The 26,817-nt window shown below is 37.0% G+C and overlaps 1 protein-coding gene across 1 annotated transcript in view; it reads right to left on the bottom strand.

Moving 5' to 3' along the window:
- Nucleotides 1–26,817, bottom strand: part of LOC142289917 (protocadherin-9-like) — a 1,826,751-nt gene that overhangs the window by 1,182,968 nt on the left and 616,966 nt on the right. Inside the window, exon 5 of the mRNA XM_075333859.1 lies at nt 23,857–23,916. Coding sequence (XP_075189974.1) covers nt 23,857–23,916 — 60 coding nt within the window. The remainder of the gene's footprint in view (nt 1–23,856; nt 23,917–26,817) is intronic.

Genomic DNA, 26,817 nt, shown 5'->3' with positions numbered 1-26,817 from the left:
GGATGTTTGCTGTGCCATGATTGGCTGCAGTAACATCCACAAATAAAGTTAAGAAAAAACATGTTTGGCTTCTTCCAGGCCAGAGTCTCTGCCTCTTGAATTGATTTTACACATCCCCACATCAAACAGCACCACAATCTTATCCAAAAGCAGAAAAGCATTTTTGTAAACATGGCCAGCGTTCACGAGCAAAAAATAAACAAAAATGAACATTACCAACTTTTGGGGAGGGGACCCCAAGCCCGATCAAAGAAGCTAAGGCTTGTACCAAATTTGAAATTATCGAACCTTTATTCAACAGGTTCGCTCATCTGTAGTCATGAATGAGACATTCTCTAATTAAGCTATAATCAGCAGTGGGTCACTGCAGGGATCTGTGCTAGGACCGAGTCTTTTACATCTTTTTATTAATAATCTTGTTGAGGGAATTGAGAGTAAAGTGTCAGTCTTTATTGAAGACACCAAACTAGGTGGGATAATAAAAACTGACCTTGATAATACAATATTACAAAACAATCTGGAAAAGATGTTGGAGTAGGCAGATACTTGGCAAATGAGATTTAATGTTGATAAATGAAAAGTAATGCACCTAGTTCAGAGTAATCCTATAGCTGGATATACATTAAATGGAAGTAAACTCTGGACTACAGAATAGGAGAAGGACTTGGGTATTCTGGGTACAAGTACTCAATGTCAAGCAGCGGCTGCTAAAGCAAACAAAAGTTCAGGGTATATAAAAAGAGAGAGTAGTTCCCGTGTTACTAACGTATTGCTACCCCTCTATAAATCACTTGTAAGGCCACATCTGAATTATGGGATCCAGCTTTGGGCTCCACATTTTAAAAAGTTTAAGTCAATGCAAAGGTAGGAAACTAGATTATTGCAAGTAATGGAAGGCCTCACATATGAAGAGAGCAAGTAAGCAAAGGAACCAAAGATTGGTGTTCCTTCCAGGACAAGGGCTCACAATTTGTTAGGGAATAGCACCAGTGAGATAATATTAAAATTTAACCTTTATTTTATTCCTTAAAACACACAAAAAGCAATATTAAAAACCGAAGATTTGACCATGCAGGTCACAAATCACACACTGCCCAGAGCTGTATATAAAGCTCAAAAGGGCCACAAATACGTCCCTTAGGCAAGATAGACAATGGGACAACTAAATCATGTGTTGAGAGCTGGTTAATACTATCAGTGGATAGCACATAGTCATAACGACAATAGTTCCATTATGCTCAGGTCAGAGTCATAAAATAACACAGGCAAAAGGATATATATTTTTTTCCTTCACTGAAGGTACGAAAAATACATATAAACACCTATTGGCTGTAATCAACACACAAATTAGGCAAAAAAACAGGGAAGATCTCACCCATTCAGATGATCTTCTGTTGCTTATCACAGCATCTCTTGCTGACAGGGCCAAAATGGGGCTTGGATTCCAGGTTGATGTAACTCACCCTAAACCCCATTGACTCCCGTCCTAACAAGGACGGTCCACAACTGAACCTATTGTTGTCCTTGTTCAAAACAGCCCCACATGCCTCCCGACGCGTTTCGTCACGTTTTAGTGACTCCTCAGGGGACCAAACATGGGTTAAAAGTATCAGGGCCAGTGATGGTGTAATGCCTGCAAGGTCCACACACACCAAATGCTGCAAAACGGTTTGCAGCATTTGGTGTGTGTGGACCTTGCAGGCATTACACCATCACTGGCCCTGATACTTTTAACCCATGTTTGGTCCCCTGAGGAGTCACTAAAACGTGACGAAACGCGTCGGGAGGCATGTGGGGCTGTTTTGAACAAGGACAACAATAGGTTCAGTTGTGGACCGTCCTTGTTAGGACGGGAGTCAATGGGGTTTAGGGTGAGTTACATCAACCTGGAATCCAAGCCCCATTTTGGCCCTGTCAGCAAGAGATGCTGTGATAAGCAACAGAAGATCATCTGAATGGGTGAGATCTTCCCTGTTTTTTTGCCTAATTTGTGTGTTGATTACAGCCAATAGGTGTTTATATGTATTTTTCGTACCTTCAGTGAAGGAAAAATATATATCCTTTTGCCTGTGTTATTTTATGACTCTGACCTGAGCATAATGGAACTATTGTCGTTATGACTATGTGCTATCCACTGATAGTATTAACCAGCTCTCAACACATGATTTAGTTGTCCCATTGTCTATCTTGCCTAAGGGACGTATTTGTGGCCCTTTTGAGCTTTATATACAGCTCTGGGCAGTGTGTGATTTGTGACCTGCATGGTCAAATCTTCGGTTTTTAATATTGCTTTTTGTGTGTTTTAAGGAATAAAATAAAGGTTAAATTTTAATATTATCTCACTGGTGCTATTCCCCACATATGAAGAGAGGTTAAAAAAATTGGATTTGTTTAGATTAGAAAGAAAACATCTCAGAGAACTCATTCACCGGTATAAACACATGTGTGGTCAATACAAATGACTGGCACAAGACTTATTTCTTCCAAAGACAATACTAACAACCGGGGGCACTCACTGCGAGTGGAAGAAAGGCAATTCTGGCAGCTTTACAGGAAAGAGTTCTTTACAGTTAGGGTAGTCAGATTGTGAAATGCCCCACCAAGACAAGATTGACAAACAAGAATACATGGCTATACCCACAACGGTGGTTTTAACATTTTCTAAAGGCAATGAAAATTGGCAAGATGCAGTATATAAATATTGCAGTAAAAAAATTTAAGAACTACATGAATATGTGGCTATACCCCTAGCAGTGGTTTTAAAATGTTCTAAAGGCAAATAAAATTGCCAAGATGCAGTTAGTGTGTAAATACTGCACTAAATTTTTTTGAAGACCAATAAGAGTAAGTGGCTATACCTACTGCGGTGGTTTTAACATTTTCTAAAGGCAATGAAAATTGCCAAGTCTGTACTAACAATTGTTTTATTATATGTGCCTATAATAACCAAAGCTGTGTTTTTAAATTTTTCTAAAGGCAATTAAAATTTCCAACATGCAGTGTTGATACGGCACTAATAATATACCTAATAATTTATTGGCCTGTCTAATTTGGAGCAGGCAGCAAGACCTATTTGGAGGCCTTACTTTCAACTGTTTTACACGCACTACAAGTACATGCAATCCCTATTTTTTTTATTTAATGTGTCAATTTGTGGAACAACAACACCTCTCCCTACAGTGCATGTCCCTATTCAAACCTGTTGCTGACCTATGTAGCAAAACTGCCTGGCATTAAATCCCGAATCTTACTGTCTACCAGCAGCACCTTCTCTATCCTTGCACATTCACAAAATGGCGCTGAGTCAACATGTCCGCTCCTTATATGCACACGAACATGTGACTTAGGCAGCCAATCACAGAAACCCTTCTGTTTGAACTTTATGGATGTTTGCTGTGCTGTGATTGGCTGAAGCAACATCCACAAATAAAGTTAAGAAAAAATAGTATATGGTGCAGCGCGCTAAAAGCATTCTCCAAATGCAGAGTCCCTGCCTCCTCCACTGATTTTAAACATGCCCACATTTAACAGCACCACAATCCTATACAAATGCTCAAAATGATATTAAAAAAACATTTTTAGAAACACAGTAAGCGTTTGGAGGCTAAAAACGAACAAAAATGAACATTACCAACTTTTGGGGGGGTTTGGGCTTGCCAAATGGCTTTGCCAAAACGGGTGCACTGGAAAATTTTTGCCTTAGGCTTGTCCTACCATTGAATCCATTGGGGTTTGAAAAGGTTTGGTGTTCAATTTGGTGAACATTTTGATGAACAAAGGGTTTGTTTGGTAAGGCTCGATGAACAAAACTTTGAAAGGTTCACTCATCTCTAATAGCAACATTAAAAAAGCTGCAGGATATTTTGGTATTAGTTGTGTACTACATGTGACAACACTCTTCTGTATTCTTCACTCTTATTCTTAATATGTCTGGCTTGTGCAGTAGGATGGTAAAACAAGAAGCCAATGAGACCAAGATTTAACGTTTGTGAATAAGTCCAAAAGTTATTTTTCACAATATCAATACCGTGATATTGAAAAAAGAACATTATACCTTCATTGAAGAGTGATGGAAGCAGCATTAGACTTTGGGGCAGTTTTTTAGAAGTTGAACTGAGACTTTAGTCAGGGTCGAGGGCATAAGCAGTTCAAAATATTTATATTGAAAGCCTAGCTCACCATTAATAATACAGATACTATTTATCCATCATTCAGTAAAAGAAGGAAAATAGCTAATTGACTACAACCACCCTTAAAATACTGTGAATGTTATTAAGAATTTTAAGAATTAAAAGGTCTACAATTCATAATATGGGTGTCTCCCATAGAAACCTGATTTAACAGCTTCGATACTGTATGAGACTATATGAAGAGACAGAAGGATTTGTGCATGCTTACCTCCACAGAATATCTATCGTTAGTTCTCCAAGATGATTAGAGAAACCTCCCTGCTGAGGACTTTTGATAATCTAGAAAATGTTATACTTTGATGCTCTTTTAAAGGCAAAGAGGTGGTCACACTAAATATTGATTTGACTAAAGGCCCCGTTACACGCAACGACATCGCTAACGAGATGTCGTTGGAGTCACATAATTCGTGACGCACATCCGACCTCGTTAGCGACGTCGTTTAGTGTGACATGTACGAGCGACCGCTAACCATGCAAAATACTCACCAAATCGTTGATTGTTGACACGTCGTCCATTTCCCAAATGTTGTTGCTCGTGCAGGACACAGGTTGTTCATCGTTCCTGAGACAGCACACATCGCTACGTGTGACACCCCAGGAACGACAAACAACACCGTACCTGTGTCCTCCGACAACGAGGTAGGCGTGACTTTCATGCAGCTGCTCTCCGCTTCTCCGCTTCTATTGGACGCCTGCTGTGTGACGTCGCTGTGATGCCGAATGAACCACCCCCTTAGAAGAGAGGCTGTTCTCAGGCCACAGCGATGTTGCTAGGAAGGTAAGTATGTGTGACGGATACTAGCAATTTTGTACGCCATGGGCAGCGATTTACCTGTGACGCACAAACGACGGGGGTGGGTGCTTTCACGAGCAACATCGCTAGGGATGTCACTGCCTGTAAAGCGCCCTTTATATTTCACTTTTATTTATTCATTTCGCATTTTGATAAAAAATAAACTATTAACAGTCCTCTTTTTTTTAAAGAATTCTTATTTTGCAGCATTTTTTTCCAAACCTGTTCAAATTTTTTGCACTACCTATTTGTCTGTCTACCTGTCTGTCTGTCTATAGCTAGATAGAATGTATACATGTTTCATTAATATATGTTCCAGAGCATACAAAAAGCTGGCCAAAGGTTCTCAGGGGGCTTGATGTCTTTGATTTTTTATTTTTTGGTCTCCTGGGCTATAAAATTCTTCTGTTATTGATCAAAACAGTAGTTATGGCTCTCCAGTAGTTTGCCCCAGCGGTCTCCCTCTATATTATTCTTTTAGCTGTTTTGTCAACACTACATGTGCTCATCTGCAGAAAACGAACAGAAAAACTAAAGCTGAGAGAAGTCTCTTGTTCAATGGCAATCACTAGATGATAAATTTTATTTGAGCTCTGCAGAGACTTGCAGAATCAGGCTCGAGAGAACATTCTTACTTGTTATCTGCTAGCTCAAGCCACAGTTAGCATGCGAAGGTATATACCCTATAGTACATTGCAACATCCAGTCTGTAGCTCGTTAGCTTCAATATATCTACTAGCAGTTGTGATTTGTTGTGTTATAAAACACTGTCCTACATTGTTTATATATCATTTAAATCTATCAACTATCTTCATTTTATTTTTATTAATAGTGGCCTTCTTAGTAAAAAGTCAAAACAAAAGATAAATACACAGTCAAATAGAAAGTAAATAGTGTATTAGGCTATGTTCACAGGTTGCATGTTTGCTGCATTTTTGCAATGTTTTTAATGAGTTTTATGCAAATTATAAGCTGCTTTTTACAGTACGAGCAAAAGATATGAGATTTCAGAAATCTCATGCACGATTGCTTTTTTTTTCCTGACTGAAATGGAACACTGCTGCGTTTTTGAAAGAAGCATCGCGTCAATCTTGTCAAAATCTTTTGCAGTATTTTTTAATCATCGAAACAAATGAGAGTGAAAAAAAGCAACCACTGCGGTTTTGCTGCTTTTGTGGTGAATAACACTAACTATATTAAGAATGCACTGTAGACAAAGGGCAAACCAAAAATTCAGCCAAAAAGTGAAACAAAAAATGCAGTAAAACTTGCTTTTTGGATGCAGCTTTTTTACTGCCAAAAAGGCATGTTTTCGCTGCAGAAAAAAGGCAGCAAAAACATAACATAAGAAGATACCCTTAGGTCTCCTTCATACTTCCATGTTTAAACACGTATGTACCATACGCACTGGTATGGTCATTCATGTGACATCCATGTGTCATACGTGTAACATCTGTGTTTGCATATGTGTGACATCCGTGTTACTGGTACCGGTACAAAAGCGCATGATACTGGAATAAACGCTTTTTAAATTAGTAAAATATGGGCAAAGACAGAAAAATGATAGATAGATAGAACAAAATAGATAGAGAGATATAAAGAAAGCAAATAAGAAAGAACAGAAAGAAAGAAAGTAAGAAAGATAGAACAGACTAAATAGCTCAATAGATTGAGAGATAGCTACCTTGGCTAGCTGTTTTGCCACATTTTTATTTTTTAATTTAAAAATGTTTCATGGGTTCCCCCCAATGTTCATATTAAGAATGGGTACAACCATGGCCCTTCCCACTTTAATAATATCAGACCTCAGTTGTCTGCTGTACCTTGGCTAGTTTTAGAAAAATGTAGGGGACCACACATACTTTGTTTTTTTAAATCAAATAATTTAAAAAAATAAGTGGGGGATTCCTTTTATTTTTAATAACCAGCTAAGGTACAGCACAGAGCTGAGGGTTGCAACCTGCAGCGACTGCTGTTGCTGTGCTGGATATGAAAATTTGGGGGAACCCAACATCTTTTTTTTAAATAGAAATTAAAAATTCAGCAAAACAGCAGGCCAAGCTAGCTCTCTATACATTTCCATTTATCTATTTTCTTTCTTTCTGTTTCTTTCTTTCTTTCTCTTTCTTTCTTTCTTTCTTTCTCTCAATTCTAGCAATGTGTTAGATCTATTCCTTCTACTTGATCTAGCTATCTAGCTATTCTACCTATCTAGCATTTATCTATTCTTTCTTTCTATCATTTTTCTATCTTTATACATCTTTTACCCTTAATAAACCATTTACTTCAATAAACATCCATTTTCCTCCTGTACATCACATGGAAGACACATGAATGCCATCCGTGTGCGGTTCGTGTTTTACAGGCACTCATATGCTTGTATGGGTCTGTGTGAGCCGGCATGCTGGAGAAAAACAGACAAGTCTCTGTGTGTCCGTGCGGGCCACACGGTTTGTGTGAAAACAAGGACGTGCGAGTTAGACCATAGAATAACATTGGCATGTATGGCATCTGTGAAAAAAACACGGACGTGTGAAGGAGGCCTTACAGTGTATGCAAAATTAATGGTATAAAAGGTTATGAATAGAATAAAGAGTAATTATTTTTGTATAATTGAAAATTGTTTCAAATGTCAATAAAAGTATTAGCCACATGGATGTACTTTGAATCTTTGTGATACTGCTTATGTATTGAGTACAGCTGTTCCATGTGTTCACCAAAGACAATGAAAGTTGTCATTTCTGAATTACTAAAACACGATTTCCAATTTCAATCTGCTACAAAGATAAAAAAAGAAGGTCACATTTATTGCAAAAAAAACCATTAAACCAGCATACATTAAGTGATTCACATTTAAAGCAACATGTATTAGAGAATAGTGCTATTAATATATTGCGTATTCTTAACAACATACAGCATAGAAACATTTGAGCATAGAGGCTGTCAGTCAAGCAGGAGGAGGAGGTTAGTGGAGATCAGAGCTGGAGTAACAGTGGCTTCTGATCTACAACCTCATTTGCATATCATGTCAAATGATTATCTCTCAGTAATAGTAAAATAAATTGGACATGTAAAGGTAAAGGTGGCTTTACACGCTACGAGATCGCTAAAGCGATCTCATTGGGGTCACAGAATTTGTGACGCACATCCAGCCGCTTTAGCGATGTCGTTGCGTGTGACACCTATTAGCGATTTTGAATTGTTGCAAAAACGTTCAAAATTGCTAATCGGTGACATGCCCCCCTCTTCCCAAATGTCATTGCTGCTGCAGTAATGATGTTGTTCCTCGTTCCTGCAGCATCACACATCACTATGTGTGACACCACAGGAACGAGGAACCTCTCCTTACCTGCATCCCGCAGCAATGAGGAAGGAAGGAGGTGGGCGGGATGTTCATCCCGCTCATCTCCGCCCCTCCGCTTTGATATGGCGGCTGCCTAGTGACGTCGCTGTGACACTGAACGAACCGCCCTCTTAGAAAGGAGGCGGTTCGATGGTCACAGCAACGTCGCAGAGCAGGTATGTGCGTGTGACGCTGCCGTAGCGATAATGTTCGCTACTTCAGCGATCATCACATATCAGCCGTACGATAGGGGCAGGTGCTATCACGCTTGCCATCGCTAGCATCGGCTAGCGATGTCGCAGCATGTAAAGCGGCCTTTATAGTCTGGGGAAAAAGATTCTGCTAACAGATTCCCTTTAAGACATATTTGCATCCTACCTTCTTATTTGTTGATGTATAGGGGAAACATTGGTAAAGGAAGAATAATTTAGTTTCCAGCTTACGATAAAATATGGCTTTTAATGAAAAAAATATTAAAATAAAAGATCACATTATCCAAAACTTTTGTATGACATCATCAGGTCTAGAAAGAAATAAAAAATATTCATGGTCAAACCGCACACCCGTCGCATTTCAAGCTCTTTTCTCTTAAACCAAAGTTTAAGAGCCAAGTGTTCGAAACGCATCTGGTTTACTAGAACTGGTGATGTTATACAAAAGTTTTAGATAATGTGAACTGTCATTTTAACATTTTTTTATTAAAAGCTGGATTTTATTGTAAGGTGGAAGCTGGATCATTCTTCCTTCTCCTGTGCTTCAATGCTGGGCAGCAGTGGGATCACTTGCTCTACACCACCGAGAGAGTGGACGGATCTCAGAGTGAGCTGGATATTTTACCTCTATGAATAGTGGAAACATTGCACATTAAGGTATTAAAGGAAATACCATTACACCCACAATTCACTGTAATGTCACTGGTATCACACATTGACATCACCATTAGTTTTCATCATATTACAGAGTCCCAAATTACAATTTCCGCATTCCTCCACCTGAAACTTTTCATGTCTGTAAAATTTGATGTTTAGGCAATGCTGTACTTGTCATGAAATACTACCAGTATCTATAATGGCTACACAGGCAACACAGAGGAGATACTGGCACTTTGTAAATGGGCACTGTAGTATAGCAGAATATTAAAATTATATCAGACTGAAAAGCAAAAGTAAAACAAATCAGAAATGTCCTCATATACATGTCACCTCCGAGAACCTCTTGTTCAGTGACAGCTATGTAATTTAATCATCGACTGACATGTGGCAATGGAAGACATGCAAAGGTGTAATTGCAATTCTGAGGTGTTTTTTTCTCCTTTGGATTGCCTTAAAAATGTAAGAGAAAACCAAAGACATATTTTCCATCAGAACACACATAAATAATATAAGCCATAACAGCACAGTGAAACTATCAGGTGCAAACAAGAAAAATGTATTAAAGGCCCAGCATGCTCCTGTGATGGGACTTTAATACATTTTCTTTTATTGATCCTCTACATGCTCTGTCACCTTGCCTAGCATAGTATATTTGGTGGAAGAAAAAATGTTTTATGGTGGATAATATGCTATACATACTTTTCTACTATGCTATGTTTAAAAAATTGAAAGAATATAAAGAACTATGTTTTCATTTTTCTCAAAATATAATAAATCAGAAAATCATTGGATCACATTATCATTATATTTTGTGTCTTTCAAGAACATCCACACTGGAACATTTTTCTCAGATTACTGGATAATATATACCGAACTACTGGCCTAATATAACAGTTAAATTGTAAAGACTCATACTCAGAATTGTGTTTTTTTCAGTTAAAATGTTACCAAAACTGAATGAAATAAGAGGAGCATTGCTTTTACCAATTCCCACCATTGTCAACAGTGATTGAAAGGCTATGTGTATATATGAAGATTCAGTACATTCAGCCATTCATTGGAGACAGGGCAGGAGACTACTCATAACTTTGATTGCAATGTACATTGATATTTCCTTAATAAAAAAATTAATTGTGTAATTTGGGTAGCTGAAAAGCATCTTATTAAGACAGCATTGTATGATAGCATGTAAAAAGATTGAAAATTGTCCTGTCTACCTACTACAAATATCACAGACTGTTGCCATGCTAATATCCTGTTGCTTTCTATTGATCTGTTCTGGACTGTCCTATTGTTATGCTGATGTTATATGTTGTAATATGTAATGCAATGTTTTGTGTTATACCAAATTTTTTATGTACAGTATCCCGTGAGAGATGTGGAAAAATGCCAATGTAGTTAGGAGATAATAGTGCTATGTGCACTCATACATTTTGTCTGAGAGTTGCATGAGTCTAAAATGCTCATACAATTGGGCATCTAAGTACCATTAGTGATGTCTAATATGATGAATAGGGATGGGCGAACTCACAGATAACCGAGTTCGGCAGGTCCATCCGGGTCAAAAATTAAACCCAGTTCAGGCCTGGAATTGATCCCTGATATCTGGCCAGATGCTGGTCCCCATATAAGTCTATTTGTAACAGACTCTGGTGCTTTAAAATGGTGGTAGAAAGGATAGGGGTATTGAAGTAGATGCATTATACCCACCGAGTCTACGTGTGGCTCTAATGCTACTTTAGGGGCTGCTTATGATCTTTTATACATATTCACTGCTTCCTCACCCACCTGCAGTCCCTGCATCTTTAATTGGTTGCAATCAGATGCGCCCCAACCCTGTGTGATAGCTTGTCTGACTGCAACCAATCAAAGACACTGTGTGCATCTCTATTGCTGTAAAAATAGATAAATAAATACAATTGGCATAGGGTCCTCCCATACAATGATACCCAGCAGAGATAAAGCACACGGCTACAGGCTGCAGCCCCCATTTGTGTGCTTATCTTGGCTATGTATCAAAATAAGAGGCATTGAATATGGCTTTTTCACATAAAACAATATAATGAAATAATTTAAAAAAACTGTGTGTGATTCCCCCCAATTTTGATACCAGCCATTATAAAGCCAAAAGCTGGGAGCTGGTATTCTCAGGCTCGGGAGGCCCATGTTTATTGGTCCCTGCCTTCCTAAAAATATCAGCCTGCAATGACCCAGGATTGTTGCATCCATTAGATGCGACAATCCCAGAATTTTACCTGACTCATCCTGATTGCCCTGTTACAGTGGCAATCAGGGTAATAAGGGGTTAATAACATCTCACAGCTGCTACTAAACCCTAGATTAGTATTGGTAGGTGTCTATGAAACCCCTTATATTACTAATTTTTAAGTGAAAATAAATAAACACAAACACCAAAAAATTCCTTTAGATGAAATAATATAGAAAGAAAATCACCCTCCTTAACCCCTTTATTAACCCCAAAACACCCAGGTCAGTTATAACCCCCACAAGGTCCCACAACGATTCCAGCTCTGCTACATCTGAAGTGACAGCATGTGGCCGTAGAAAATGACCACCCGCTGTGAACTTCAGGCAGAGAATGACCCACAGTGATGAGCAGCGACATCCCTCTGGTTATTTGCGGTGACAGCTGGAGGTTCCCTGTGATCGCAGGTAACCTCATCCTGTGATGACAGGTGGAGGACTGTAGGGAACCTTCAGTTGTGACCACAAATAACCTGAGTGACATCATTGAGTGTATGCCGCTCACAACAGTTTTCAATACAAGCAGCAGTCAAATGCAAAAAGCCAAGATATTAGTATACCATAGGAAGTAAAAGGGTGGGAAACACTTTCACTTGGTGGCCACAACAGGGAAGTTTTTAGGAGCAAGTAAGAAAATATATTCCATATCGCATTGGTCTTTGTCTCGCCCAGGAGGAAGAGACAAGTCCTCCTAGATAAGATTGCCACCATTACAGAAAGAGGAAGAGGTTGAAGCTCATTCCTTGGAGAGAAAGGTGTACTCAGCCAAACATGTAATTTAGTAGCATAAAGATTAATTCCTGATTGTATAGTTACCCAACAAATATCTTAAAGGGGGTTGTCCGCTACTCTGACAACCTCATCTCAATCACTATGTTTTTACCTGTTAAAATTACAACACATTCACTTTTGGTACCGACATAGTTCCAGAAGTGTCAGCAATCGCTCTCCCAAAGTTGACATGGATTTGCTACATCACTTGAGCCCTACCCCAAATTACTGCTGGATTTCCTCTGCCCACCTTTGTACAAATGAAACATCAAGAGGAAGTCAGATCTGAGGCTGGTCGCTCACTTTCTCTTGATGTTTGATACACCTATAGGCGGGAATAGTGAAGGAATAGCAGATAGGGCTTATGCAATGTTACAACATCAGATGATCCAAGTGAAAGAAAGTGCCAACACCACTAGAATGGCACCGACAACAAAAGGGAGAAGAAGCACTGTTATTAATAAGGCCAAACATAAAACATAGTGATTGAGAAAGGGTTGTCCAAGTAGTGAACAACCCCTTTAAGTCTGAGAGTTAAGAAAATTACCACATAAGAGACAGCCAGACAAAGTGCCTGTGTGCTAATGGTAATTGAGTGACTAGGCTGCTATTTTCCAGACAAAAAATACTGTAGTGCGCTTCTATAAGGAAAAATGAAAATGAGAAGAAGCCATGACCATCACTGTGGATGTTTTTTGTGCAGCAGTGCTTCCTCAGTGGAAATTGTTTCTATAATGCTTTTTAGAAAAAAAGCAGATAAGAGGCTAAAACATAACCTTTAAAACCCCTTAATGACCGCAGGCAGTAATCTTATGTCCTAGCGGTCATAGTGATGCTGCCCGCGGTCTGCTTCCTGCAGCTTGCAGCAATCGGTGCCCATCTCAGCAAATTTATACAGCTGAGATGTGTGCCTGCTAGGTATGAGTAGAATCGTTATCTGCCCGTGCCGTTTAACCCCTTAAATAGCACTGTCAATATGTGACAACGCCATTATAATGGCATCGGCGGTAAACATTTACTCAGTCGATACTGGAAGTCACGTCACGTGATCACGTGACTTACGGTGGTTTTCATGGTAGCACAGAGTCATGTGATGACTCCTGTATCTCACATGACTCACTTTCAGTTTCACCCGGCCCAGAGCTGGATAGGAAATTAGTATATCTGCTGTTCACAGCTGTGTAGCTGTGATTAGCAGATATGGCAGAGCAATCAGATTGCTAATCCATATAGTCCCGTTGGGGACCTAGTAAAATAAAAAAAGGTTAAAATTTGTTTTAAAAATTCGAAAAAAATAAAAAAACCTAAAAATTCATATCACCCTCCTTTCACCCCATTGAAAATTAAAGGGTTAAAAAAATAAAAAATATACACATATTTGGTATCACTGTGTTCAGAAATGCCCGATCTATAAAAATATAAAATTAATTAATCTTATCGATAAACGGCAAATCCGCAAAAAAATCCAAACTCCAAAATTGTTTTTTGGTCGCTACAAATTATGTGCTAAATACAATAACAGGCGATCAATAATTAGCATCTGCACAAAAATAGTACAGTTAAAAACGGCAGCTTGAGATGCAAAAAATAAGCTAACACTTAGCCATAGATCCCGAAAAATGAGAACACTACAGGTCACGGAATATGGCGTGAAACATACACCACTTTTTTTGGACAAACTTCTGATTTTTTTAACCCCTTAAATAAAAGTAAACCTATACATATTTGGTGTATACAGACTCGCACTGACTTCAGGCATCACATGCACACATCAGTTTTACCATATAGTGAACACAGTGAATAAAATATCTCAAAAACAATAGTGCTATCACACTTTTTTGCACTTTTTCCGCATTTGGAATTTTTTGTCGTTTTTCAGTACACTATATGGTAAAGCTTATGGTTCTATTTAAAAGTACAGCTCGCTCTGCAAAAAATGAGCCCTCATATGAGCATATTGACAGAAAAATAAAAAAGTTACGTCTCGGAAGAATTGCGAAAAAAAACGGAAAGCGAAAAATCAGCCTGTCGTGAAGGGGTTAATCTCAAAAAGTTCTAAAAACCTATATTCATAGGTAAGGTAACCAAAAGCATATCCGGCTTCTAGAGAGGGATAATATAGTAAGTAAAACCCACCACAGAATAGTATTAACTCAGAGATGCCATTAATATAACAAACAGTACAAAACGAACATAATAGAAACAACAAAAACAAATATTGTGTTTCCAAGTGCTATAAGGACAGCAGTCCTATAGCAATAAATAACCTAATAGAAAAACACAATATACTTAACTCATACAGATTTTGACAGCGGTCAACAGTCCAAATGGGCCCAATCTTATGGTAGTACAATTGATGTATATAGAAAAAATTGAATAATCTCACCAAATGGGTAGTAGGTAGGGTGAATCAGTCTTTAACGCCTGTGGGTCTTGAAATTGCCATGGCCATGGCGTCGCTGACCCTTATTTTAACTAGAAGATTGCCCTAGACTGTCACCCCACCCAGCTAGCTGTGGTCTGCCTTTGTGAAGGCGGACGTTGTGGTGACAGTCTAGGGCAATTTCCAAGCTGAAATAGCATCAACGACGCAATGGCAATTTTAAGACTCACAGGAGTTAAAAACTGATTCACCCTCCTTACTACCCATTTGGTGAGATTATTCCATTTTTTCTATATACATCAATTGTACTACTATAAGATTGGGCCCATTTGAACTGTTGACCGCTGTCAAAATCTGTATGAGTTTTGTTGATTGTGTTTTTCTATTTCTATTTCTATTAGGTTATTTATTGATATAGGACTGCTGTCCTTATAGCACTTGGGAACACAATATTTGTTTTTGTTGTTTCTGTTTTGTTTGTTTTGTTCTGTTTGTTATATCAATGGCATCTATGACTTGATACTATTCTGCGGTGGGTTTTACTTACTATATTATCCCTCTCTAGAAGCCGGAGATGCTTATGGTTACCTTACTATGAATATAGGTTTTTAGAACTTTTTGAGATTAAAAGCTATGTTTTAGCCTCGTAACTGATATTTTCTATTTGAATAAATAAGTAGCTTTTGGATTAATAAATTGCTGTATATTATAATGCTTTTTACAAGCCTTTCACTTTAGCACAAACACTTTAATAATGCCTACTCAATCTGGACATTGGTTTGTCATGTATGGAAGATGTAACAGCACATGCAGTTACACAATGACATTGTTCTTTTAGATAGTGCTAAGAGTGATGTTTCAATGGCGTTATAATTTTATGAAGTCGTCAGAGTAATTCTCTGCAATGTGAGCAAAAAACTCATTCTGCCAAGATTCAACATCTATTTTTCAAAAGCTGGTTGAGGATGTAAAATAAAATATTAAAGGTCAAACTGGATTCTAAAATTCTAATATTTGCATCACATAAATGATAGATACTAAAGCAAGGTTCTTTAACTATAAACTTATTCCACGGCACATCTCCAAATAACGTCTCTATTTGAAAGTGCCAAACACATTTCATTGTTGTTCCTGGCCATTCTTAGTTTTCTTAAACCTCCTTATTTTCACCAGGCAACTTCCATATCAATTTAAGCATAAAAAGGAGAGGTTGCTGATCGAGTTGTTAAACTTTTATAATAAACCTGTCAACACTGATTTTCGCTTTAAAATAGGTAGATATTTCAGAGGCCAGACAATATTAGAACAGTTTATATGAAATTCTCAAGTATTGTGAACAATTATTTAAAGATGGAGATCAAAAACTGCTGGTTTCAGGAAACCAATTTTCTTTAGCTTGCTGCTTTATCTCGAAAAATGAAATTGTATAAGCCTCAAGTTCTGTAAGAGAATAGGTAAGGCTGTAACTGGCTATTTACATACACATTGCAGCAGGATGAGGATTATGTATAATCACTGAAAACACATACTGTACATTGGGCAATCAAATATTTCATCACAAGTGAGAGGGAAAATAGTAAATGGTGATGCCTTGTACAAGCGACACTGCTTGTTTGAAGCATAAAGTGCTACAGCTTTATGCCTTCAGGTATAGGATAATCCTAAAGTACTCTGTTTTGAAATGCTGTAATTAACTATGGTACATTGATGGTAATAAAGTTTGTCCATTGGATAAAGCATTCAAATTTAAATCTATCTATCTATCTGTCTGTCTATCTATCTTCTCTCTATCTATCCATCTATATATCAATCTGCATATCAAGTATAAACACTGGAAGAGTACAAAACGAAGATAATACAGGGGTTGTAAGACAAATGAATTGATAACAAAGAGAAGGCAGCACTCCAAAAGCAACAAAAAGTGTGGACTGTATTAGCCCATGTGACAACTTTTCAGTTGTTAACCAACCTTTTTCAATCATTATCAAGTGGAATACTGCCACCTGGGCTAAAACAGTAAACACCTCTTTTGTTACTTTTAGAGCACGGCGTTCTATTTTTATCTCTCCATCTATCTATGGTATCTATCTATCTATTTATCTATCTATCTATCTATCTATCTACCTATTCCTAGACCCCAGAACATGTAGCTCTACAGTATGAACAGTAATAATTCCCCATGAAATATTTTGGCTCTTAATACTCCGATCATTTTTCATGCAGTGCTCTAGTACCAACCAGACATATGTCTACATATACAGTAATATACAGTGGATGTCTAATATATATCTATCTCTCTATCTATATATACAGTGTATATATATGTATATATATATATATATATATATATATATATATATATATATATATATATAGATAGACAGATAGATAGATAGATAGATAGATAGATAAATATTAGACATCTACTGTATATTACTGTATATGTCTGGTTGGTACTAGAACACTGCATGAAAAATGATCGGGGTATTAAAAGCCAAAATACTTCATGGGGAATTTTATATATATATATATATATATATATATATATATATATATATATTATATATATATAAATATATATATTTATTTACAAGCACTTAGCACTGAGTAAATTGAAATGTTTTGGAAATTTTGAAGAAATACACAAAATGATATGCTTGGGCATGATATCAATGAGCTTAATAATAGTCTGAGAATTGTTTTGCCACAATATTTTTACTTTGGCACATAGATCATCAAGATCTGCTGATGGCAGCTCTTTTTGCAATTGTTATGCAGTGAAATCTAAATTAGCTCAATGAGAGACAAGTCTGAAAACGCTGAAGCCAAGGTAGAATGTTTAGGCCAACAGGCAGCTCACAATAGCACAAACAACAAGCAGACTGGCATTGTCATGTTTAAACCGGATCCTGAGATAATTTCACATTTTCTCATGAAAGCCTCCTCTAGTCCAATCTCTGGGTATTATTACATTAAAATTAAAAGCAGGTCTCTTTGCTGAAGAGGGCAGCTCTCCATTCCAGCCTCTACTGCCATTTTTCTCGACACCATGATAGCCTTTGAGGCCTTGGATTACAGGTTGTATCTTGACATCTGTAAATGTTGTGTAAATGCTTTCTGATATTTCTTGGAGTAACTGTTTGAAGACTTAGGCTTGGCATATAAGAACTATTTTCACTCGCAATACAAAATGAATAACTAATCTTTGAAAATTACGGTGCTTTGCTGGCAATTGATAGCATGCAAAGGTATGTAGGCGTGGGTATCTTTTGTGTTGCACTCCTACCTAATCCTGAATATATGTGTATATATATATATATATTTATATATACATATATATATATATATATATATATATATATATTACATTATACAGCAGATGTAGAAATTCTACACGCTCCTGTTAAAATTCCATGCTTTTGTCATTTTGACATGTAAAAGAATCAGACCAAGAAGAATCATTTTAGAACTTTTTACACCATTAATATCACCCATAATCAGTATAATTCACTTGAAAATATAACAGCTTTCAAGGTTGAAAAATCTAACTAAAGGACTAAAATAATGTAACTGCATGACAAGAACAGGGTGAAAGTAATTTAGTGGCCAAGTGCTCCAAAAGAGGTTGTTTTTGAAGAATGCAAAATACATTTTTGCAATATGTCGCCAACTTGTTCATTCCATGTTTCAAAGACTTGGTGCTGGCCTTACAAATCATGGATGTCATACACAATACTATATGCTGTCGTTTTTGATGTGAGGGGTGTAATCATTTTTTCATCAACTACTGTAACTTGAGTAAATCTGGAGATTTTGTAAAATAATTTATATTACTAACCTTACTTTCATGATGTGTGTTTAAAAATGTTCAATGAAACTAAGCCTTGTCAAAGTTTTGGAAAGTGTACTTGTATTCAGTGAGATATTGATTAAAATCTTCCTTTTCAAAGAGGGTGTTCTCATTTATGCTGAGCAATGTAGGCTTAGATGTCATTTTGTATTTCCAAAGATTTTTAAATCAAAGGAACCATTATGTATCCTTATTGCAATACTGTGTATATCTCTGACCTTTGTTCCCCTATATAATTTAACGATCATCAAGTACAGAATATTCTGGTTTGGCTACTATTTAAATGTATATTTTCTTATAATTTTTGTACTGTAAAGGAATAATGTTGTTTTCTTTTTTCCCATTTTTTGTACATTAGATTATCTTTAGTCTGAAAAGGCCTTGTGGACCAAAAGGTTACAATTATTTTGTTTCTGGATTGCGATTTCTAATTAAAACCAATATTTCTTGTAATTTCAAGAGTACCAGATGTCTTTCCATTGTTTGCATATGAGGTGGTATACTATCCGGGATATTATAAATATGTACAGAGTGACGTATATCCCAGATACAGTTGAAACCAATAGTATACATACACTATCTAAAAAGAGACGTATGCATGTTTTTCTCATTATCCAACATGAAATCAAAATAAAAGTTTCCTGTTTTAGGTCAAATAGGAACTAAAATTATTTATATTTACCAAATGCCAAAATAATGAGAGAGAAAGAATCTTTTAAGGTATTTTTATAACTTTCTGCAAAGTCAAACGTTTACTGTCATGGAACATGACAGTATAGGGAGAGATGGTAAGACGTGGGGGCCCCCTGTGCTTACCCTTAAGCTTATGGCGTACACTTTCCCTCTACCCATAATGTTCTTAAAGATAGTAATGTCTGAGACCCCAGGCTTTCCATTTCTCCTGTCCTGGCCCTGGTGACTATGTCCGCACAAATCCCACCACCCAGGGGACAGACCAGGATGGAGATCCCCAAACCCCCACCAACACAAAACAACAGACAGGGGGGATAAACAGAAATGCATGCACACCAGAGATCCACACAAGGGAACTGCTAAAGATGCACAAGCAGGGGAAACAAAGTAAAGAAGAAAATAAAATACACTATTAGTACTATCACACTAAACAACAGCAACAGGCAAACAAAGTAGCAGTGATCACCTCCACACCTCTCCAGGCCAAGCTTCAGTGAGAACTGAATAACCGGCAACCCCCACAAAAAGCAGAGGGTATACATCTCAGGCGGAACTGGAAATCAGAGCAAACATCTGGCTCGGGGTAATGAGCTAGATGCAGGCAAAGCAAAACTGACATTAACCCCGACGTTGCCAAAGGAAAAAAGCATGTTTAAAGTGTATGGTCTTGGATGGAAAAGAAAACTAGCCCTGAGTCTGTCACTAGTCATAGGGCATGTTTTGACAACTGTGACAGTACCTCCCCTGCAACGAGAGGACTCAGGACCCTAACGACCATACACCAAAGCAAACAAGAAAAAACTCCAAAAAACTGGTAAAACCATTGGCGTTCACCAATAATGTGAACAGCCTCCATTTTTTACCCTGAGTGCCGACTAGGGTATGATGTTGTGGGGACTGAATAACCAGCAACCCCCTGCAGGAAGCAGAGGGTATATATCACGGCTGGAAGTGGAGATCAGAGCAAACACCTGGGTCAGGGTAAAGAGCTAGCAGCAGGCAAAGCAAAACTGACATTAACCCTGACACTGCCAAAGGAAAAAAGAATGTTTAAAGTATATGGTCTTGGATGGAAAAGAAAACTAGCCCTGAGTCTGTCACTAATCATAGCACATGTAGTGTCAACCGTGACATTTACATACACTAAGAGTACTATGCCTTTCAACAATACGGGACAGCCCAAAAGATGATGTCCTGTCTTTGGAAGCTTCTGATTGGTTTACTGGCAACATCTGAGTTAATTAGTGACACACATGTGGATTCATTTTAATGCAAACCTGAAACACACTGTTCTTTGTGTAGCATCATGAGAAAGTCAAAAGAGATCAGCCAAGATCTCAGGAAGAGAATTTAGGACCTGCATAAGTCTGGTTAATTCTTGGGTGCATTTTCAGATACCTGAAGGTGCCTTGTTCATTTGTACAAAGAATTATATGCAAATACAAATAAAATGAAAATGTCCAGCCATCAAAGCGCTCAGGAAACAGAGGCATCTGTGTACCAGAGATGAACGTGCTTTGGTCAGATATGTACATATCAACCCAAGAACAAAAGCAAAAAACCTTGTTAAGATGCTGGCAGAAGCTGGTTAGATTGCGTCATTATCAACAGTGAAACGAGTACTGTATCAACATGGGCTGAAAGGCCACTCTGCCAGGAAGAAGCCATTACTCCAAAAGAAACATAAAACCCCCAGACTGTTCCTGTTTGGAAATGCTTTCAAGACATCAGCCAGGAACTCAAAGCTTGGGTGGAAATGGGTCTTCCAAATGGACAATGACACAAAGATTACTGTAAAACAGGTTATAAAGTAGATTAAGGATAACAAAGTCAATGTTTTGGAGTGTTTATCAGAAAACCCTGATCTCAATCCTATTGCAATTTTATAAGCAACGCTGAAAAGGCAGGTGTAAGCAAGGTGACCTGGAAACATGGCTCAATTACACCAGTTACTGTAAGCCAGGCGGAATGGGCCCAAATTCCGACCAACTATTGTGAAAAGCTTGTGGAAGGATATCCAAAATGTTTTACCCAAGTCACAGAGTTTAAGGGAAATGGTAACAAATACTAATGAAATGTATGTAAACTTTTGATTTTGCAGAAAATAATAAAAATGCCTTAAAACAGTCTCTGGAGACAGCATTGTATTCTTCTTTAGATATGCCCCCCTCTTTTCATTTGATATACTGTACATTTCTTTTTTTTCCCATTATTTTGCACTTTAGCAAGTGTTTAGGTTATGTTTTAACCCATCCTAGCATCTTTAAATGCCTGTAATTCTTCCCTCTTCAAAGGATTGTTACTTGTTGTGCATTGAGAATTTAATTTAGCAATATCTCCCATTCTTCTTGGACATTTCTGTCTAGCCATTGGACCTTTCCTACTCTTTTTCTGAGTCCATTAAAATCTGCCTTTCTGAAAACCAATCTTAAAGCCTGAGTCCTCACAGATCTTCTACATCTTGTGAACCAAAATTTGAGGATATCATGATGGCTGCCTGATAGCTGCCTCTTAAATTCCTACTTCGACTAATGTGACTCTTACTTCTTCAACCAGTTCCTCCCTTTTGATAAGAATTAGGTCCAAGATGGTAAATCCTCTTTTTCTCTCTTCTACCTTTGGACAGTTTGCCAAATTATATTCAAAATAAAGTGAAAAAAATAATATTGGCTTGAATTAAACTTTTAGCTTAAATTTTAGGGTATTCACATCCTAATTGGAGAAAAAGTTTAGTAATTACAGCTTTTTAGTATGTAGCTGACTTTTTTCAAGAGACAAAAAGTAATTAGACAATTATCTCTAAACTCCTGAATGCGCTACATTAGCTTTTCCCTCAATAATCCATAAACAATTTAGCAGTTAAAAGGACTGGAGCTGATTCTATGCTGTGAACCTAAAACATATGGTCAAAGGAGCTCTAAATATAAAAGAACCAGACCATCATTAGGCTGAAAAAAAAAGAAACATCAAATCAACAGTTTGGTACACTATGTTAAAAAAACACACTGTTGAGCTTGGAAATTGCAAAAGGCCTGGAGGTCCATGGAAGTCAACAGTAAAGGATGATCACTGAATCCTTTCCAAGATAAAGAAAAATCCTTTTACATCATCCACTCAAGTGAAGTAGGTATTTTATTATCTACTGTATGTCTACCATAATAAGAAGACTTTATTTAAGCAAATACACCACCAGGTACAAATTTTGGTCAGAATTAAAAACAAAAAGCCTTGATTAGGCTTTGAATAAAATAAGAAACCAGCCCAGTACTGAAATAGTATTCTTTAGGCAGAAGAAACTAAGATGATCTGAACCAGAATGTTAAAAAGAACAAAGTATGGAGAAGGCTTGGAATGATTCATGATGCAAAGAACACCCCATCCTTTGTAAAACACAGTCAATGCAGTGAGATGGCATGGGCATGCATGGCTTACAATGGCACTGAGTCATTAGTGTTTATTGATGTTGTGATTGAGGACTGAAGCAGCTGGATAAAGTCTGAATCGTACGGAGATATACTTTCTGTTCAACCAAATGTAGCAGGTGAATTAGATGGCACTGCATAGTACAGATGGACAATGACCCAAAATATACTGCAAAAGTAACCCAGGAGGTTTTTCTAAAATAAAGAAGGAATGTTCTACAATGGCTAAGTCAATCAAAGATCTCAAATCATCAAACATACATTTGACATGCTTACATCAAAATGTAAGGCACAAAGATGAACAAAAAAGAAATAACTGAAGTAAGCTGCAGTAAAGGCCAAGCAAAACATCACAAATAAGGAATCCCAGCATTTGATGACGTGCATGGCTTTCAAACTTCAGGCAGTCATTGCCTGAAAAGGATTCTCTACACAGTATTAAAAATTAATGTTTAGTTTATGGTAAAGTTATTTTGTTCAATTATTTTTTGAGCCCCTAAATGTTTCACAGGATATTTTTGTTCAACCCCGTAATTTAAACCTGAAAGTTTACACTTCATTTGCATCTGTTATTTCATTTTTAAAAGAAATTGTGGCAAGTAGAGCCCAAATACACAAAATAGGTAAAAAAGTTGAACCAGCTGATGTTATTTTTTCAGTACGTGACAATATTGCTTTCTAATTACTGATGTATCTACCTGGTGTCATGACTTATCTTTGATTAATCTTTGCTTTTTGCGCCGCTCTTTTCTGTTCAATACTTTTTCTCTGTGTCATTTCTCATTATTAAACATCACTTATGGACATTTATGGTCTGATTTCTTTGTCTTTGTGAATTGGATGGGATCTTACTGACTTTTGTCTGAAATTAATTTCAATATTACCTTTAGAAATATATTTACTTAGAAAATTGGTCACATACTCAGTACTAATATTACTGAATATACTATAATGCACATAACTGCACCTGTCGGATTATTAGAGGGTAAACAGCTGGGCTCTAGAACTTACAAAATAAAAGGCCTACAAATTCCAACATAGAACTGTTCTCTGAATTTAATTTTGTGGTCACATGCTACTAATGTCTGTTGTTTTACACATGACATATTGACTTTCTTGATGATATGTTTTGTGTAAATAATTAAGATTCAAGGTAGAACTAAAATGGAAATGCATATGTTCAGTACATGTAGAGTAAGCAATGAGAATAATTTCATAGACCAAAGGAGTCTTTTCTTGACATTGGAAAATTAATTTTCGAAAAAATGACATACCTGCATACCACTGTTGTCACAAGTGGCATTCAGAATTTCATGCAATGGTAAATCCTGGCCCTAGAAGGAAAATTAAGATAGATTAGGAAAAAAATAGTTATAATAATAATAATATTGTTAGTGGTGTTAGTAGTAATACTAGCAGTAATAGTTCAAGTAATAGTACAAGCAATAATAAGGATTAACCCAATTTTGACCTTTACCACCAGACCAAATTTTAGAAATCTGACCGCTTTCACTTTATGAGCACTTCAGCAGATCCCAGTGATTATGAGAATTTTTTTTTATGGTAGAAATAAATTTAGGACAATATTTTGTTATGTTATTTGTAAACAAATCAGAAATTTTATAAAAAAAAATGATAATTTTGAAATTTTCACAGTTTGAATTTTTTTATGCTCTTAAAAAAGAGAGTTATGTCACATGAAATAGTTAATAAAAACTTCCTCACATGTATACTTTGCATCAGTGCAATTTTTGAACAAACTTTTTTGGGGTTAGAAAGTTAGAAGGGTTCAAAGTTCATTGGCAATTTCTCATTTTTTCAACAAAATTTACAAAACCATTTTTTCAGGACCACATCATATTTGAAGTGACTTTTAGAGGCCTAGGTATCATAAAATACCCAAAAGTGACACATTTATTAAAACTGCACTGCTCGTACTCAAAATCACACCCAAGACAATTATTAACCCTTCAGGTGCTTCACAGGAACTAAATCGATGTGGAATGAAAAAAAAAAGGTACTTAAAAATGTTTCTCTAGTCCAGATTTATTAATTTTTAGAAGAAATAACACAACAAAATGGACCCTAAAATTTGTTACACAATTTCTTCTGAGTATGCTGATACCCCACATGTGGTTAGAAACCTCTGTACAAATGGGAATGCTCAAATTAGAAGGAGCAATATTTTAATTTTGGAACACAAATTTGGCTTAAATAGATTGCGGGCACCATGTTGCATTTGCAGGGCCCCTAAGGTACCTTAGCAGCAAAAGAAAAACACAATTAACCCCATTTTGTAAACTAGACCCTTCGAGGAATTTACCTAGAGGTGGTTCACAGAATGTTATAATTATATAACATTGAGCAGTGAAAATAAAAAAAAAAACAAATTTTTCCCACAAAATTGTTAATTCAACCAGTTAGCATTTTTCACAAAGGTAAAAAGAGGAACTGCACTATAAAATTTATTGTGCTGTTTCTTCGGAGTACGACGATACATCATATGTGGTGAAAATCAACTGTTTGAGCGCATGGCAGAGCTCGAAAGGGAAGGACTGCAAAATTGGATGTCATCATTAGTGGACGCCATGTCATGTTTGGAGAGCTCCTGTTGTGCCTAAACAGTGGTGCTCCTCCACATGTGGCCCCATTTTGGAAACTAGACCCCTCAAGTATTCATTCAGGGGTAGAGTGAGCATTTTGAACCCACAGGTACTTCACAAAATTTGATAACCATATTTAGTTTTAGTTATCGAAAGTTAGTGGTCTTAGTTAATGTTACAATCAAGTGTGCAATCGCATATGTTCTTGGACTCAACTCTTCTGCATCAGAAATCCATGCATGCTTCTGGACTTATATCCAAAAAAACTCAAGTATGGTGTTTGACAACGCATACTTCCCGATTTAGTGTCTTGTATGGGTATGGGTAAAAATTCCATGAATATATTCTCCCAGATTAAATTACTTATAAACTATTTATATATATATATATATATATGCATTTTAAAAGCCAAATAATTAATATGTATGGTTTGGTGTATATATATATATATATATATATATATATATATATATATATATATTATATATATATATATACACCAAACCATACATATTAATTATTTGGCTTTTAAAATGGAAGATTAGCTGCAATCAGTAGCAAACATCATGCTTTGTTTGCAGAGCCCCTTATGTGCCTAAACAGTGGAAACCTCCCACAAGTGACCCGATTTTGGAAAATAGACCGCTAAAAGAATTTATCTAGATGTCTGTTGATCATGTTGAACCACCAGGTGCTTCACAGAATTTTATAATGTGAAGCCAGGAAAATAAAAAATCTAATGTTTTCCACAAAAAAGGTCACTTTAGCTCCATTTTTTTTAATTTCACAAGGGTAAAAGGTAAAAGTGCAACCTTACGTTTGTTGTGCAATCTTTCCTGAGTATGCCAAAACTCCATATATGGTGGAAAACTAATTTTTGCATGTACGACAGGGCTCAGAAGGGAAAGAATACAATTTTAGATGGAATAGATACATTTTAAGAGCTCCTAACATACCAAAGCTGTAAGAAACCCCATTTTCGAAAATACAGATCTCTTCTTAAGGAATTTATCTAGAAAATTAGTGAGCATTTAACCCTCTGGCTATTCACAGAATTGAACAAAATTTTGCTGAATAAATGAACATGACTATTTTTTCCACTACCATTTTGCATTGGCCCCAAGTTTCAAATTTTCAAACGGGGTAGTGGGAGGAAATAAAATATACAATTTGTTGTGCAATTTCTCCTGAGTACTCACGTACCCCATATGTAATTAAAAATAACTTCTTGGGCACAGTACAAAGCTTAGAAAGGAAGGAGAACCTATCACGGGTGTGTCACAGGTGACAGTCATATGGTTTCTGGCTATAGAAAGTCACAGCGTTAATCTTGCTGAACTGCTACCTGAGTCATTTGGGATAAGTAGTTCATGCTTTTTCCCCTGTGTGTCCCCCTTGTGTCTTCCTTTAGCATTTAGTGAAGTTTACAAAGAGCTCATCCCACCCGTTCCCCAATTAGGGTCCAGCACTAGGCATACCTAGAGTCAGGTGTCCAGCTCAGCGCATATGTGTGGAAAGTATCTAGGGTGAGGATGGACCGCAGGGATCAACTGTAGGTTTTACTATCTCCCTTTATCTCCCCCTTACCTATAAGCAGAGGTCCCCTTCCCCTACCTTTCGCAACTCGCTTGA

The sequence above is a fragment of the Anomaloglossus baeobatrachus genome, chromosome 2, assembly GCF_048569485.1.
Source record: "Anomaloglossus baeobatrachus isolate aAnoBae1 chromosome 2, aAnoBae1.hap1, whole genome shotgun sequence".
Taxonomy (NCBI): domain Eukaryota; kingdom Metazoa; phylum Chordata; class Amphibia; order Anura; family Aromobatidae; genus Anomaloglossus; species Anomaloglossus baeobatrachus.
This window is presented reverse-complemented; position numbering and strand designations above follow the sequence as displayed.